The sequence below is a fragment of the Typopeltis vanoorti genome, chromosome 7, assembly GCF_054136105.1.
Source record: "Typopeltis vanoorti isolate ZY-2024b chromosome 7, IOZ_Tvanoo_1.0, whole genome shotgun sequence".
Classification (NCBI taxonomy): Eukaryota; Metazoa; Arthropoda; class Arachnida; order Uropygi; family Thelyphonidae; genus Typopeltis; species Typopeltis vanoorti.
Window position 1 is genome coordinate 62,837,870 of NC_143555.1, and position 18,599 is coordinate 62,856,468.

The 18,599-nt window shown below is 36.7% G+C and overlaps 1 protein-coding gene across 2 annotated transcripts in view; it reads right to left on the bottom strand.

Annotated features, from left to right (window-relative positions):
- Window positions 1-18,599, bottom strand: part of LOC150104728 (lysosome membrane protein 2-like) — a 360,554-nt gene that overhangs the window by 89,449 nt on the left and 252,506 nt on the right. For both annotated transcript variants that reach the window (XM_090395908.1, XM_090395909.1), the window contains exon 6: window positions 16,157-16,206. In XM_090395908.1, the coding sequence (XP_090252034.1) occupies window positions 16,157-16,206 (50 nt within the window). The remainder of the gene's footprint in view (window positions 1-16,156; window positions 16,207-18,599) is intronic.

Sequence of the window (18,599 nt, forward strand, 5' to 3'; positions counted from 1 at the left end):
AAGGCAGGACTTACATTTTACAAAGCCATGCTGCCCGAAATGGAATATCATATCGTTATCCACCCACTGTTGGATTTTACTTTTAACTTTTCCAATACTTGAACAACCACTCCTGAAATAATTATTATTATCATAAGACCTCTATGGAGCCAAGACACTAATCACAGGAGATCTCACTCTCAGATGCATAGCTCATGCTTTTACTTAAATGCATTCACTGTCTCTGCATGCCCCACACTTTCAGGCAATGCATTCCAATCACCCACCACTCTCCATGCAAAAAATCTACTCCTCACTCCCCTGTTCACAACCTTCTTATACAGATTGCAGGGATGGCCTCTTGTTCTCTCCGTTCTCCAAACATTTTATAAAAAATCTCATCCACATTAATCTGGTAATTATCCCTTACCAACTTACCTGTCTCGTAGATTATGTTCCCCCCCCCCCCACTTCCTTCTATCCACTAGGATCTGCAAATTTGCACTCTCTCAATCTTTCATTATACTCCGCATTCCAGAGATCCAAAACTGAATTAGTCAATCATATCTGAAACTCTCCAACATCTCATCATCCTTTTGAAAACTGGGCAACCAAATCTGTGCCCAGTAGTCCATGTGGCCTGATCAAAGCCTTATACAATGGAATCATAACATCCTTACTTCTATATGTCAGTGTTCTTCATATCATTCCCATAATCCACTGTGTTGGCCTCATAATTTTACAAAATGTCCACAAAATTTCAAGCCCCTATCCATGCAAGCTTTTGGTGGAGATTGAAACCGTGCATAGATTGCATTTCTTTAAGATTCTGGCTATTTTTTTTTTTTCCTGAAGTGCCTCAGACATATGGATGATAGCATTATTAAAATCTTTCTGAATAGAAGGTCGAGGAATGGGGAAGGATTTTTTTTTTTTTTTTTTTTTTTAATACTGTGGGACTGTAGCCATTATCATAAGGTGTTAAGCCATTAGATAAGGTGTTAAGGTGTGATGTATATGATTAAGTTCTGCTGTAAGAGAGGACTCACTGGAACAAAGGTTATAGGCTCTATAAGTTAAGGTTTTAATGATACCGTATTGTTGAGAGGGGAGAAGTGATGAGAAAGGGCGTGAATATATCTGCTTGTGTGAGTGGGCTTCCTGTATATTGAAAAGGACAGATTACCACTGAGTCTGCAACATCCATCAGGCAAAACTCAAGTTGATGACATAACAATGTACCACTCTGGAAGTAGTGAAAACAATCATCAAAACGGGGATGGAATAATGTTAAACAAAGATGGCAATAAGTCACTTATAATCATCCCCTACTCAGACAGGATGATGTTATTAAAAAGGTCAACATGACAAAAAAGTTAAAAAAAAAAAAAACAGACATAAGTACTCTGAAAGGTCAACCACTAGATATCAATCTTACAGGTCTATGCCCCTACTGCTGACAATGAATGATAATGAGATTGAATAATTTTATGATCACGTAGACAGACTTGTGCATTAATCATACATGTTGTTTATTTTTAACGGTATATATTAGAACACAGAAAAACAAGTAAATAATTATTTATTAACTTAATGCTGATATTTCGCTGGTGTTATAACCAGCATCTTCAGAGCACAAAAACCCAGTTTGTCACAATACACGAGACTATAACAACATGGTGTAATCAACGGAGTAGTTAAACAAAATTGTAGCAGCAACACAAAGACTAAAGTCCTGATTTTGGCGCCCTCTATCTGAAAAAAAAAAAATTGCAGCTATCACACAAGACTAGAGTCCTAAACAGAGAAAAAAACCGGTACTAGTTTTTTCTTAAGATGACTGTCTCCCAGATTTTAGGCAAATTTATACAGCCATATTTATTGAGATTTGGAGTGTGTTTCAGGGCTTCTGTTGCCTCTAAGAACAATCTCTCTGACTTGTAAGAGCTTCTGTGCAGTACTTTTTTGTGTTCTTCCAGTTGATCCTGTGTGCAGGGGTATCCAGAGCATGGTCTGCTAGGCCTGACTTACCATAGTAATAATGCCGGATGTATCTTTTATGTTCATTGATGCGGATGTTCACAGTTCTTCCTGTTTGACCATAGTAGGCTTGATTACATGAGCAGGATACTTCGTAGACTCCTGGATGTGATAAAGGAGGAATGCTGTCCTTGGGTGAATGGATAAGAGTTGCTAATTTGACACACGGTCTGAATACGGTGCGTAGTTTATGTTTATTAAGAATTCTCGAACTCTTCTCAGATGTGCCTTTAATGTATGGGATGGTGACTGTTTTGTTGTAGTTCTCTGTGGTGGATAGTGGGAGGGATTTTTTTTTTTTTTTTCAGATAGAGGGCGCCAAAATCAGGACTTTAGTCTTTGTGTTGCTGCTACAATTTTGTTTAACTAGTCCATTGATTACACCATGTTGTTATAGTCTCGTATATTGTGACAAACTGGGTTTTTGTGCTCTGAAGATGCTGGTTATAACACCAGCAATAAGTTAATAAATAATTATTTACTTATTATTCCGTGTTCTAATATATACCGTTAAAAAATAAACAACAATTTTATGATCAATTAAAAGAAACATGATATTAACATCGTCATGGGATAATTTCAATGCTAATGTTGAGAAAGGTAGAAGTGGTGACAAACATGGACTGGAAACAAGAAATGAGTGAGGAGACAGTCTTATTCAATTCTGCCAAGAAGAGGAGCCTAATCATAAACACATGGTTTAAGCTACCACCCTAAAAGCTATATACTTGGGGATCACCACAGGATAATAATACAAATATAGTCAGAAACCAAATTGATTACTTTCTAATTAATCAATGATTTCAAAATTCCATAAAGAGTACAAAAAACTTATCCTAGTATGGATATTGCATCTGATCTTTATTTACTGGAGACAGACTTAAAACTTAGACTGAAAGCTATCCTTAAGAAACATCGACAAAAAAGGTTTGATCTAGGAAAGTTTAAAAAAACCCAGACATAAGAAAAATACTGAGTCAAGATCTGAAACAAGAATGATGTCATGAGGGCTGATGAATCATGGGACAAAATCTGTCTTCATAGAGGAATGTGCTAATACTTTGTGTCCTGATAGAGCAGTAAAAAAGAAAGACTGGATAACTAACAAAATTCTCTCTCTCATGGATCAACACAGATCATATAAAAATCATAGTCCAACAAAATAAAAAGAGGTTCAGAAAATTATTAAAGACAAGATCGAAGCAAAAGAAATCTGGATGAATGAAAAATGTAGAGAAATAGAATTTCTACAGGAAAAGCATGACAGTTTTAATCCACACACAAAAAACTGAAAGAGACCTCAGGTATATTTAAGAATAAACTATGTATCCTTCAAAACAAAAAGGAAGAAATAATATCTGAAAAGGATTATAAAATACAAGAATGGATGAAATATGGAGAACTCTTTACTGATAAAAGACAAAACTCGGAAAATACTTATGAACAGATGGAAGGTCCATGTATTCTAAGATCAGAGGTAAATATGCACTGAACTTGGCTAAAAATGATAAAGAACTTAGGCCCTAATAGAATACAAGCAGAAATAGTAAAGTTATTAGAAGGCAACAACATCACTGTATTAGTAAAACTATCTAATACGATCAACAATACAGGCATAATCTCTGAACACTGGTTACCGTCAACCTTATCATGCTACTTAAAAAAGCAAATGCGAAAACTTGTAATGACTGTAGAATGATCAGTCTAATGAGTCATATTCTCAGAATGTTTCTGAAAATAATTAAAAAAAAAAGAATAAACAGAAAATGTTAAGATGCCATCATTGATACTCAATTCAGCTTTAGAAGTAGTTTGGGAATGAGAGAAGCTCTTTTCTGTTCTCAAATCTTATTCCAAAAATGTAGCGACCAAAACAAGAAAGTATTCATTTGCTTCATTGACTTTGGGAAAGCATTTGACAAAGTCCAACATCCTAAAATGATTGAATTATTAAAAAGAATTGGATTAAAGACATCAGGATCATCAAAAACTTATATTGGAACCAAAAGGCATCCGTTCAAGTTGATGACATTATTATAGACTCCATTAACATCAAACAAGAGTAAGGCAAGGATGTGTGCTGTCACCTCTTGTTTTTAACATATACTCAGAAGCCATATTTCAAAATATCTTGAAAGGAAGAGATTAATGTAAATGGTGAAATTATCAATAACATCCGATATACACTGATGACACAGCTCTCCTGGCTGACAATATTCACCATCTTCAAAATCTTCTCAAACTAGTGAACAAAGAGAGTGAAAAAATGGGAATAAGAATACATATCACCAAAACTAAATTCATGATCATGAGCAAGAAACCAATTCTTAATTCAGCACTTTCTTTAAATAAGAAACAAATAGAGTGATAAAATTTAAATATCTTGGGTGCTGGTTAAATGATTTCCTCTTATATGAGTTGCCCAGTTATGAAGTTACTTCAAGTGCAAACTTTGTTTGCTTACACTTGGATAAAGGACTAAACCAAGAATATAATTTCTTGCATCTTTAATTTATAGTATAACCAAGTGGGAAAACTTTCAACATTTGTGTCTAATCCAGAGTATTTTAGTAATAAGATGCAACACTTATTGGCTACTTGTATATGGAAATGTGACTTCTGCATTACTTCAACCTTAGTATCACCCCCCATAAAGCTGTAGTGCATTTGACTATAATCATTAATGCCATCTTAAGGTTTCGCTATTTTCCTTCCATTTGGAAACAGGCTGACGTAATCCCAATTCATAAACCAGGCAAGGACCCACACCTCCCCCACAATTATCATCCAATCAGTCCCATCTCCAATCCGGGTAAGGTTGTGGAGAAGGTCATCCTCTCTCTCGACTTCAAGCCTCTGTAAATGAATTAGACATCATTCCTAAAGAGCAGTTCGGCTTTCGGCAACACCATAGGACCACCTTACAAATCCATCGAATTGTGGAATACATCACCACCAGCTTTAACCACCACCAGTGAACAGGAGCTGTTTTTCTAGACCTATTCAAAGCATTTGACAAAATATGGCATTTTGGACTGTTACACCACCTCATCTCAGCCAGTATCTCTCTGAAAATGGTACATTTAATCAGATCATATCTTCAAAACAGAACCATGCAAGTTAGAATCAATGGTACTACCTCATCTCAGCGCCATATCTTGGCCGGAGTACCACAGGGATCCCTATTGGCTCCATTGCTGTTCTCTACATACATGTCAGATATCCCGCACAACTCGATGTCATCCATCATGGCCCTATATGCAGATGACACAGCATTGTTAGCCAGATCTCTCCGACCACACCTCATTACCAAAAAGCTTCAAGAAAACCTTCTAAAGTTGGAGGGTTGGTTCTCCAAATGGAGATTGGAAGTCAACCCCCAAAAAGGCTCAGCCATTCTCTTCATGAAAAGGCCAATACCTCCTGCAGGAGACATATTGCTGTTCAATACTAAAATTCTCTGGCAGACAGAAACAAAATACCTGGGTGTAATGCTCGACAAAAAGCTAACTTTCAACCAACACATCAAGTTTATGTGCTCAAAGGCATCTAAAGCCATCGCTCAGATTTATCTGCTAATTAATAGAAATAGCAAGCTCAGCAACAGAATCAAATTGTAGCTATACCAGATGACGATTCATCCTATAATCATCTATGCCTCTCCAGCCTGGAGCCACACCTCTAATACTAACATTATCAAAATACAACAAGTACAGAACAAGTGTTTCAGAATGATTCTGAATGCCCCATGGTATGTCAGAAACAATCAACTTCATCGAGACAGAAATATTCCTTACATCTTCTCTTTCCTACAATCTGTAGCAGCTAAGTTCTTCCTAAAGACATCCATACATCCCAACGATCTAGTTCAGCAAGCTGTAGCATAGGAGGCAACGGATATGTTCAAATATAACAAACCAAAAGTCATTTTAACTTCCTGTAGTGATGCATAATCATAATGCCCATCCAGGGCAAGCAAACTGCTCATAAATTCTACCTTCACTATAACCACAACAGACAGCGGGGAATATGAAAAGCATCTTGCTTCACCCTAAAGACATAAATGTCAATTGTCTTAGTATCACTTCTGGGTCTGACTCCTACTGATAAGACCTCAATAAAGGTTGAAACTGGTCTGGGTAGTGACCCTTCCCATAATGCATAGCATTATATATGGCCATAAGGATATGTCTATGAGATATTAGTATCCCAGTCTTGAAGTTACTTCACAAGCAAATTTTGTTTGCTTTCACTTGGATCAAGGATTAAACCAAGAATATAATTTCTTGACATCTTTAATTTATGCTCAAATTCACTGAACAATCTATCATTTTCATCCATTAACACCATCCTATTTATTACTTTATCTTGTGCTGTCCCCTATAAATCTTTTTTTTTTTTTGCAGATTGCATGCCCAACCTCTTCATTAATCCATTTTACATGCTTAGCCTTTTCACTCACTGCTGCTGTTAATATCTCTCAATCAGTGCCCGAGGTGTGAGACCACCATCCCACTTATTGTAGACCTGAAGTGGCTTGAAAAAGTTCCACAGTTGCTCTCTAGAAAAGAGTTTCAGATTATGTAAAAATAAATATGCTGAACTGATTATAAAAATCTTCTTATCCATGGTACTAATGTGCTATAAGTTTATAACTTTTGGTAGGTGGGATTTACATATAAAAAAGTGGGCATCTGTCTTCTATCAACCAAACTCTTATTTCTGTGCTACAGCCCAAATCATCGATATTTTACATGATCGTTAGCCTTGTAGTTCTGCATACATCCTTTTTCATAGAGAAGAATTTATTGAGACAACACGCATATTGGAATAATTACTTTACTTAACATTGCGCAAGTAACAATCAATGTTTTGATCTCTGTATTGAGGTCATCATCAGGAAAACATACAAGTGTACAGGATACAAGCTAAATGATGCTGCACTATACAAAAGTAAAATGAATATAAATGTTTGTTAAATCATTTATCCTAGCCTGACCTTTGGCGAGTTAAAAAAACAAAAACAAAAACACTGAACTACATTAACAATTTCTACAGTCCTTTTGTATTGAGATTTTCTACTGTCTGGGATTGTTCTGGTTGCTATACGGATTGAAGATGGGTCCTCCAAATTCTTGGAATAATTAACCCATCATTTCTGTTCAGATTTAGATGATGTTTCAGAATTTCACAAGCTTCTTTGAATTTTCTTTCAAACCAGGTTTTGGTGCGGTGTAGGAACTTAGGCACAGGCAATTCTGTGGCATGTTTGGAGTGCGTGGTCTGATAGGCCTGTTTTACTTATCAGACCACACACTCCAAACATGACAAAGAATTGACTGCAAAGGCACTAACTCCCTACACCACACCAAAACCTGGTTTGAAAGAAAATTCAAAGAAGCCTGTGAAATGCTGAAATATCATCCAAATCTGAACAAAAATGGATTAATTATTCCAAGAATGTGGAGGACGCATCGTCAACCCATATAGCAACCAGAATAACCCCAGACAGAAAAAAATTTCAATAGAAAAGGACTACAGAAATTGTTTAATGTAGTTCAGTTTCCCCCCCCACACACACACCAGAGGTCAGGATAGGATAAATTATTAACAAACATTTAGATTCATTTTACTTTTATTACTTTTATTACTTCCCTTAATGCATAATTGACTAATATTATGCATTAAGGGAAGGGCCACTACCCAGACTAGTTTCCAACTTTATTGAGGTCTCTTCAGTGGGAGCCAGGCCCAAGTGGAGATACCAAGCAGAAGCATTAGCAAGGTCATCGCTAAAGGTCGAAACTAGTCTGGGTAGTGGCCCTTCCCTTAATGCATAACATTATACATATCCACAAGGAGATGTTTTTTGCATTATGGGAGATACTGAGATAGGAGTGATGTTCTTCCTCCACCTTTGCAACGAGTTGCCGGTGTTGTACCACCTTACCCCAGCCCTGAAGATACTTTCAGGTGCAAACTTAGTTTGCTCACACTTGGATAAAGGATTAAACTAAATTTATTATAGTCTAACCAAGTGAACAATAAACTAATTTTTCCTTTGCATCTAAACATTACAGACATAATCCTCATGCTATCATCACTCCTTCCTTATTGCCCTTCCTATTCTTAGAAAAAAAGTCATACTATCTCTTTCAATTCCCATCAGGATGTCATCCACAACCAACCATTTCACTTATGGTAAGTATTTTCATGAAGAAACAGTCAGTGCAACAAATTGATCTTCCTTATTTCTGATACTCCTGGTATTCATAAAAGCACTTAAATTTATTTCTTGGTTTATAACTAGTTCTTCCTATACCATCCCTAATCTGCAACTTGATACCACCTGGTGCCTGCCACTGATCTTTATACCTATTAACCCAGTCATCTCCACAGACTCAACTACTCACTACATATCCAGACAATCCCATTCTAATGCTATATGAGGAGAAAGAGATGGTTTTTAATGTGCAGAATGCATTTCAGGGACAAATGGAAGAGGATGGACATGGAGAAAATGTAAGGAGAAGTGGATTCTGGAAGTCATACATGCATTCATTTCTACTTGTGGAATCAATTTCTTATATCGCCTCCCTATTCATCCCATCTCCTCCTCTTTTTGATGTCTCTCTTGCATTCCTGTTCTTACATTCTCATTTGTACTGCTCCTCTCCATTCATAAACATGTCAGTCTTACCCATTCCACTCTCCTACTCTTTTACATCATATCTCACTTCCTTTAATCCTCTGTGCGTATTGCATTTCCTTCTAGCAACAGTCTCTCCAGTCGATTCATACCAAATCTATTTAAATGCAATCCATCTTATTTGTAAAATTCCATTCATGCTTTGAATGCATTCCACACTTCTAGCAACAGTCTCTCCAGTCGATTCATACCAAATCTATTTAAATGCAATCCATCTTATTTGTAAAATTCCATTCATGCTTCGAATGCATTCCACACATCAAACTGCACTCCTTTCTCCTCACATAACTCTGTAAGGAAGTCATCTATGATTTTTTGCTTGCCATTTCAATTCATCATTATTGTACCTGAACAATATGCTAACTACCTTTCCTACTTCACAGTGGCATCTACTCTCCCCAACAGTGTCCTAATATCCATCCTCACATTTTCTCTGTACTGGTCTAACATCATTTGTTCCTACAACCACAACTAAATCCCTTGTCATATTCAATGCATTAACTAACCATTAATATGTTCATCTCCCCCTTGTGGGGAAAAGAGATCTTGTACACCTTTCATCCACTATACCTTTAATAAGGGAATTTTTAATAAAGAGCAGTTAATCATGCAGATTAACTGCTCTTAAACCATTTGCCACCTTTACTATCTTTCATTTTATTCATTTGTACCCTTCCATTTGGATCCACCAAATGGATAATCTCATTTTTTCACATACCACTTGTTTTCTCATCTTAATCCTCTCATTCTTCAAGTCTTGTATTCTGGCAATCATGCTCTCTTCTGCTGCCACAATTACACTTGCTTCTGCTGCTTCAGTCATGCTCACTCTGTTTTCAGAAACCCATTTGCTTTTGTTCCTTGAGTCATGCTATCTCTACCTACAATCACACTTGTTTCTGCTCTTTCAGTCTCATCAATAGTCACAATCATATTTTCTCACTCACCTTTCTGGTTGATACCAACTTATGCTCTTCGCTGTTTTCTGCCCTTTGTCTAATATTCACTCTTTATTAAATTTTTTAACATCTCACAGTCCAAGATATCTTTCTGCAAATTTATACTTTTTCATTTTTTTTTTCACTCCATAAATACATAATCCACATTCTCTCAATTATGCATACATACCACACTCATTACAAAAAAACATCAATGAAAAATGCTACTACATGGAGTAGTATTTTTTTTTAAAGACCAAAGTATATTGATTCTCATCATCATTTTGCTTAGATTAACTGTATGCAACAATTACACAAAAAAACCACAACCTATCCTATCAACTACCTTGACAAATACCGAGCATCATCTGAATTATCACAATAAATAAATTTTGCCAATATTACAGAAAATTATTATTATTATTATTGATTCAGGCCTCCATGAAGTCTAATGGTGGGAGGTTCTTTCTAGAAAACACAGAGTATCATACCACTCCTTGAACTAATTGACTGTTCATGCTCTCACTACTATCAGCCAATGCATTGCATGGTTTAACCATCCTCAATGCAAAGAAACAACTCCTCACCCTCTTGCTCACAGCTTCCTTTTTATACTTCCAAGGATGGCCCCTTGTCATTGCTCCTTCCCGCTGTTCCCCCCAAGCAAAAGAACTCCACAGTGTCAACCCTGTAACTACCTCTCAACAGTTTAAAAGTCTCAATCATATCACTTCTCCTATCTACTAAACGCTGCAGTCCACAATACCTCAGCCTATCCTCATAACTAACATTGTACAGTCCTGAAACCATCTTTGTTATCTGCTTCTGTACCCTTTCCATAGTTAATTTATCCCCTGGTCACCTAAACAAAATGGGAAAGGAAAGATTAGCAAAACAAGTGTTCTCTGCCAGGCTGGCAGGAAAAAGATCCAGAGGAAGAATAAGATATAGGTGGATTGATACAGTAAAAAGTGTCTTAGAAGATAGAAATATAAGATCTGATAATGTTGGAGTCTTGACAGGTAACAGAATTGGAGAAAAATTGTAGACAGGAGTTAGTAATGATATAAGTTTTTCATGTACATATCAGGTATTTGATGATGAATTTTAGAAATTCCATTCCCTTATTACTACATGCATTTTCCTCTTCTGAATTTATACTGCCATAGTTAAAATCTTCCATAACAATCATTCTTTTTGCACTTGCCAAGCTCAACTGCCTAAACATCTCCTGCTCCTCACCCTCTGTGCACCTTCACTTTTAGCAACACCCCACTAAATATCTGGGCATGCGCACCTGTATCTCATGCCACATGCTTTCAAAACCATTAGTGTCGTTGCCCTCCAAAACCTCCACTCTGGGAGGACATAATTCATCACTTATCATAAACAATACTCCATCACCGCGTTTTTCCTTCTTGTCCTGTTGAAAAATGCTGTACCCTGCTACTTCTATTTTTGTTATTATATCATCTTCCTTCAACCACATCTCAGAGATCCCAATAATCTTTGGAAAGGCTGATGCTATCAGAGCCACCAATTAATCTCCTTCATTCTGAATACTCATGGAATTCATAAAAATGTCACTGTTTATATAGCTATCATTATCCCCTCCAGACTCCACTGGACTCAGCATTACCTGATGTGTTCCCCCCCTTCTCCCAAGCATGTATTCCCACATGAAGCCACCCCCGGCTACCATCCACCCTGGTAATTCTAGTTTCCCTGCATTGAAACACCAACTCGTTCAGAGAACAGCAATCTCTCCAGCCTACATCCTTTCTCATTCAAATGCAAGCAGTCTCTCGCATACAGTTCCTTTCTGTCATCAAATGCTCTCCAAGCATCCACGTATTTCAAACCTCTCTTCTGACACATTCTGGCTATCATGCTATTCATAATTAATGCTCTTCTACTCAGCTCATCATTATCATACATGGGCAACACACACTATCTTCCCTCTCTGAGTTTTCTTCTGTACAACCTCAAGCATGAATCTCAACATCTCTCACCACCCGATTTACACTGCCTCTCAAGTTTATTTGTGCCCACCATCACAATCATCTTTCACCCTTTCACTCTGCTTAATTGCCATAGCCACACTTTTTATCATTCTTGAAAGCAAACACTCCTCTTCCATCCTATCTTGCATACCACAGATCAAGTTTCCATACATCACACCTCTTACCACTCTGTTCCTTGATTGCTTACCTGTATCCCTCACTCTTTCTCTCTCCTCTAACACTTTCTCTCTGTGTTCCCCTACTTAGATGCTCTCCTGGCATCTTTCTATCCCTAGTTCCAGCATTCCCTTTCTTCTACTGTTTTTATTCTCTCCTCTCCTATCATTCCCATAACTCTCTTCTACTATGATTTGCCTTGCATTGAGACATTCCACCTCCACTTTCAGCACATCTCTCTCTCTCTCTCTCTGCAAACTACCCATCTTGCTCGCCATTCATCCTTCCAATTAAGGCCATCTTTGAAAACTTTACAATCATGCAAACTTTCCATACTCCCCACTCTTATTTTTCATTTATAATTTGCTTGTTATCCTCTCCCTCTATCACACTACTCTCTCTAGGTTGACATTCTCCCACCTCTGATGCAACACTGCTGAGATCAGTCATGCTAATTTCTAACTTATAAAGTTGTTCCCATTTCTTACATTTTCCATTGTACTTCCCCATCTCTCACCTGTCGGGATGCATACATGTCATAAGCACTGCATACCACAAAATCCTATAGTATGCTATGCAAAATGTGGTCCTTAAATGGGGGAGGACTTGGCGACATGCCATTAGTAATTTGAGCTGCAGCCATCATTCAAATAGTGCCGAGTACTAGAAATTACTACAACTATACTAAATGCTCTACTATAAGCTCCACTTATGTAATACTATAAGTATAAACTATACTATACTACAACCATACTAAATAATAAAAACTTCTAATTTTCCTCTCTTCTACCACAGAATGCATCCAAAAATGACTTATCTTGGATTTAGCAGTTCTATCAAATAATCTTCCTCTGACACCACAAGGTGTCAGAAGTATCATCTCTTGTAAGAGTATGCCAAAGACCTCTAATGTTGTTGACCTGTTATTCAATGTATAATTTTGGCCAAAAAGAAAAGTCTCACTGAAGTGAAAGGAGGCTATAACATATGAGAGACATCAAAAGACTGAAGAGTATACGAGTCTCTAATTTTCATTACAGGCTTTGTATCCTTTGAGTGGAAAAACCCTACCTTCAAATCTCATCATGACAAATGACAAACTTTTTTTTTTTTACAATTGAAGATGAGTTGGCCAGTCTCATACGAAGGTAAAAGATTGTTTTCTTCCAGAAACTCAGATTTGAATCTTCCTCTTCTCTTTTTTGCAAAACAGGTAAACCAGGTAGAGAAGACATTCAATTAATGGATAAACCATTTATTGGGTGAAATGAAGGTGGATTGTAGAGGGAAGAAAGGAGTGGCCTTCTGTGATAAGTCCTGGGATTTCAATTGTAATTTCATGAGTTTAACCCAAGGCAGCTACATTACATAAGAACATTTTATAATTTCAAAATATTTTTGTGCAATCTCATGTGATAAAATGAGAGATTTGTTGTCAACAGGCTTAACCATTCAACCAGCTATGATGCATTTTAAACATTAATCTAAGTATATATGCAGAACGTACCATTGATATAACATAAATATAAAGCATACAACTGTTGCTAAATTTCATCCACTGTAATCAGATGGGTGGTTATAGTCCAGAAATCATGCAGAACAGCTAAATGGTGAGTGATAAGGAAATGCAGTAGAAATAACTATCAGATCACCTTTGGATAGCAGGTGAAACAGAGTTATGGAGGTTGGAACTTTCTTTCTGGATTTAGCTCTAAAACTATTATAACAATGATTAATGTCAGGATATTATTGTCTTTGAAGTCAAGCAATGAAAGTTTAAGTTTCCCCTGTTGAAGGACTCATGTGAAGGTATGTTATACCTTCACATGAGTGATAAAATGAGTAAACACTGCTATTCAAATAATGTGCTTTATTCCATGGTAGCAAAAACTTCTGATATTTCATTTATTAGTTTGTTGATGAGTGGGAAAGAGCCTCCATAGCTCAATCAGTATAGACAAAGCCCTTTGGTCAGAAAGACCTGGTTTCGATTCCTGTCTATGACGTGAGGAACCTTTATCTGATCTCTTTCGATGAAAGGTGAATTAGCTGGTCTCAATAAGAACATTATAATACGGAGGTAGAGAGTTTTTTTACCTGGAAACTCTGGTATTTTGTCCCTCAGAACAGGCAAACCGGCCTTGTGATCCATGTGTGTTCATAGGGCAAGTAGTCATGAATACTTATGACAATATGTGGAAGAGATAGGGTCCTCACCACATGTTGTTATACCATAGTTAACCATGAGTCACATCATGATAGTCAACCTCCTAGATAGGAGATGGCACATGAATGGAATGAGTGGGAAAAATAAAGTTTAATCAGAAAGGATGAGGTATACAAAGCACATTAACAGAATCCAAAAAGACAGAATAATTAGAATAGAAAAAAATTTAAAACCAAGTAGTGAAAGAGCAAACGAAAGAATAAGGAAATAGCAGAAAGATTGCAATGAATTGCAATCGAAGATGCAAGGTAAAAGTTAAGATGAGTGAGAAATATCAATGAGTTCGAGTGGTTTGATATCAAACATTAATGAACTTGTGTATTATTATTATTATGTGACACCTCCAGGGCATCCAAAGACTCATTGAGGGTGAGTGTACCAACAGCATCGAATGATTGAACCCCTTCCAACTACTAACTGTGCTCAAACTTACTTAACTTTTTGCATGAGCCATTAGTAGCAGAGGCTCTACCAATCGACCAACCTTTGCTGGCTATGTAGAGGTGGTGAGCTGGCTATGATATAGAGTTGGGTATCCCCACCTCTATATCATAGTTGTTAAATCAGACATTTAATGCTGCACTACCAGTCATTAATGCTTGGAGCAGTAAAGCAGGATACATGTCATCACCTTGATTCTATCCCTAAAAGAGTATTGATAGACATGTAATCTCTGATTTACACATATTCACTTTTACACTTTTTTTTTTTTTTGGCACTATATACATATGTTACACCACTGTCTATATGTTTCTAAACATGTACCATCTAAGCAGCACTATTACCCCTGCACATCACCTAATACCTGTGAGTTCAAAATTCATTGCTAATTTGAAGATGAACTTTAAAAAGAGAGGTATATAAACATCAGTTCGACACACGTTTGATGCAACTGTTCACACATGTACGGAATTCATTACAGGTTTAATTTACACACATTAAACATGTCAATATGACCAACAAAGGAAAGTCACAACAGTGAGGATAGGATATGACACTACAAAAAAGGAGGTGTGCTGTTATCAGTTTCGATACAAAGTTAAAAATCATACAAAAACTCAAGTCTGGTTTTAAGATGGTTGATGATGTACATGAATTTAAATAAAGTGAGTCAACTATAAGAACAATATTTATAGATAAGGATAAAATTAAAGAAGAGGATGAAGATGTTACTTCTTTCTTGAAAATCATCCATTCGCAGAATGAAATCATCTAAGAGATGGAAAAATTCTCAATTGTGTGGATTGAAGATTTAAATCAAAAACTGATACCCATCAACATGCAAATAATAATAAATAAGTCTCTCAATCTGAAAAAATAGAAAACCAATCAATCAATAAAAACAGCCAAAAGACATGAAAAAAAAAATGATATCCCCTGTTCAATGCAGAAATTCACTATATGGATTCTTGGAATGCATAACCTGTGAAAAATGAGGATTAGCCACATGTTCAAATTTTAACCATAGTAAAGTCGTAAATTTACATTAACTACTGGGTTTTTACAGGAAGTAGCTAATCTCTTAGCTACCTTCCCAATTTTTTTTTCACATATTTATATGGTCTAAAAGGTAGGATATATATTTTTAATTCACCACTCCAAGAGTTAAATACATGTTTTGTGAATGATATAAATAACATGGCAGTGAGAACAGTTAAATCACACAGCTCTTATGTTGTTGGTTTTTTTTCGACTGTTATACAATGAATTTACTCTGTATAATAAATTAAGGTTATTTATTTAAGCACCATTGTGCATCTCATCTTATAGTAATGATCACAATTGTAACCTAAAAATGTGTGTGTGCACGCATGCACACGAACTGATTTTGATTCAAAGTATTACAGACCTGGAATGTATCATACTGTGTTATGTGACAATGCAGATAAATATACTTGATGAAAATGAATATGGAAGCATTAAAAGATTTTTGCTTTTGCATAAATAAGTAAATTACTGCATAGTGCTGAATTCAAATTTTAATTATTATATAAAAAAAAAAATTCTACAGCTTATACTTTCGTGTTTGTAACAAGTCACACAATTCAATTATAATAAGAACATTAAACAATTGATAACTTGCCTGTGCCGTTAATCATATCACAATACATATCCTTCCACCAATCCAACTTGCTAAAAACAAAAGAAAAAGAAAAAAAGAAGGAAATATATTAGAATATATCCACAAAAACATTTTAATAAATATTAAAGAAAACACCAAAGGAGAGGGGGGGGGTTCATTTTAACTTTACTTGGGTGTTGTGACTAAGGAGGTAATGAATGTAATAATTATTAACAATAATACTAATATGATTAACCTATCACTATTATTATAAAAGGTATCTCCATGGAGTCCACAGACTCATTGTAACAGATACACACTAACTTTTATACACAGCATTTTTGGCAGGATAAGAAGGGAAAGCGTGGTGGTGGAGTACTGCTTATGATAAGTGACGACTTATGTCCTCTAAGAGTGGAGGCTTCGGAGGGAAATGACACTAATGGTTTTGAAAGCATATGGTGTGTGGTAGAGGTGGGAAAGACAGGATATTTAGTGGGGTGTTGCTATAAACATCTCCTGCTCCCTACCCTTTGTGTAGGTAGCAGGAGATGTTTAGGCAGTTGAGCTTGGCAAGTGCAAGAAGAATAATTGTCAAGGGAGATTTTAACTACAGCAGTATAAATTGGGGAGAGGAAGATGCATGTAGTAATAAGGGAATGGAATTTCTAGAATTCTTGAGGGACAAATGTCTTAGGCAACATGTAATAGAGGGAACAGGAGGTTCAAGAATCTTGGATTTGGTCATAGCATCAGAAGAGTTGATAATAACTGAGATGACATCTCTCACATCAGTTGGAGAGAGTGACCATGTGGTTTTGACTTGGAAGATGAATAGACAGGCAGGAGTATCAAAGAGATGGGAAAGTGTGTGGAATTATAAGGCACGTGATTATAATAGTCTTAGATATCAACTTGGGAAAGTTTCATGGAGGGAGGAATTGGAAGGCCAGGATATAATCAGTGTTTGTGAAATTGTGAAGGAATATTTGTTATCAGCAATGGTAAGCTGTATTCCATGAGTGAAGAAGAGGACACAATTTGGAGTAAAGTGAATGACAAACAATATTAAACAGGAACTGCATGCGAAAAAGAGGCTATGGAAGGGATATAAGGAGACAGGTTAAGAGAAGATGCATGAAGAATATAAGACACAGGCCAGGAGAGTGACTAGTATGGTATGGTATTGAAAAACTGGAATATGAGAAAAGATTGGCCCTTAGATCCAAGGAAAATCCTAGGGAATTTTTTAGCTATGTGGTCAGTAGCAAGAGAAATAACTGTGGACGAATGACATTGTGGGATAAAAATGGGAATAGAGTGACTGATGTAGAGGACCTAGTGGAATTGTTCAATGAACACTTTATTGGTGTATTTCATCCTGGAGGAGCCCATTTGAATGTTAGAGGGATAGGGCCGGTTTGACATTTAGAGGTGCAGGAGGAGAGTGTGTTCCAAATACTGAGTACTCTGGATGTCAGTAAAGCTGTGGGACTGGATGGTATTTCACCACAAGTGTTGAGAGAATGTGCTAGGGAACTGACAGTGCTTTTGACCTGGCTTTTCAATGAAAGTCTGGCTGTGGGAAAAGTGCCCATGGAATGGAAGGAAGGTAAGATAGTGCCATTGCATAAGGGGTGAGGGGGCAAATGCAAAGCAAATGATCATTATTTGGGACTTCAAATGTAACAGTATAAACTGGGCAGCGTGCACTACCAAGGGAACTGAATTTTTGTATTTCTTGAGTGACAACTGTCTTAGGCAGATGTGGTGGAGCAAATGTGAGGATGAAAAGTTTGGACTTGGTCATGGCATCAGAGATTCTGATTGTGAATGAGATGTCATACTTGCCCAGTCTACTCATAGTGACTATGTGGACTTAGAGGATGAATGGATATGTAAAAGGTATCAAGGCAAACCAGCTTACAGCAGCAGTACAATGGATGAAAGAATTTGAAGGAAGAGAGAAGTCAGTAATGCAAGAGATACTTAAGAAAAAAATGTTGAACACTGGCATATTGTATACCTCAAGTGAAGACTTGAGGTATACAATCTGCCATTGTATCTGTTATTGTATACTTGAGGTATACAATAACATTGCACAGTACAGTGCAATGTTAGTTATGAGGATTGCTGAGAGAATGTGGATTGCAGAGTTTGTTAGATAGAAGGACAGGTGATATGATTGAGACTTTTAAACTGTTGAGAGGTGGTTATAGGGTTGACACTCACGAGTTCTTTCACATGGTTGAACAGCAGGAAGGAGTGATGACAAGGGGCCATCCCTGGAAGTTATGAAAGGAAACTGTGAGCAAGAAGGCGAGGAATGGTTTCTTTGCATAGAGGGTGGTTGAACAATGGAATGCATATCCTGACAGAGTGGCAGGAGTGAGAATGGTGAATGAGTTCAAGGAGTGGTATGATAGACTTTGTGTTTCCTAGGAGGGACCTCCACAATGAGTCT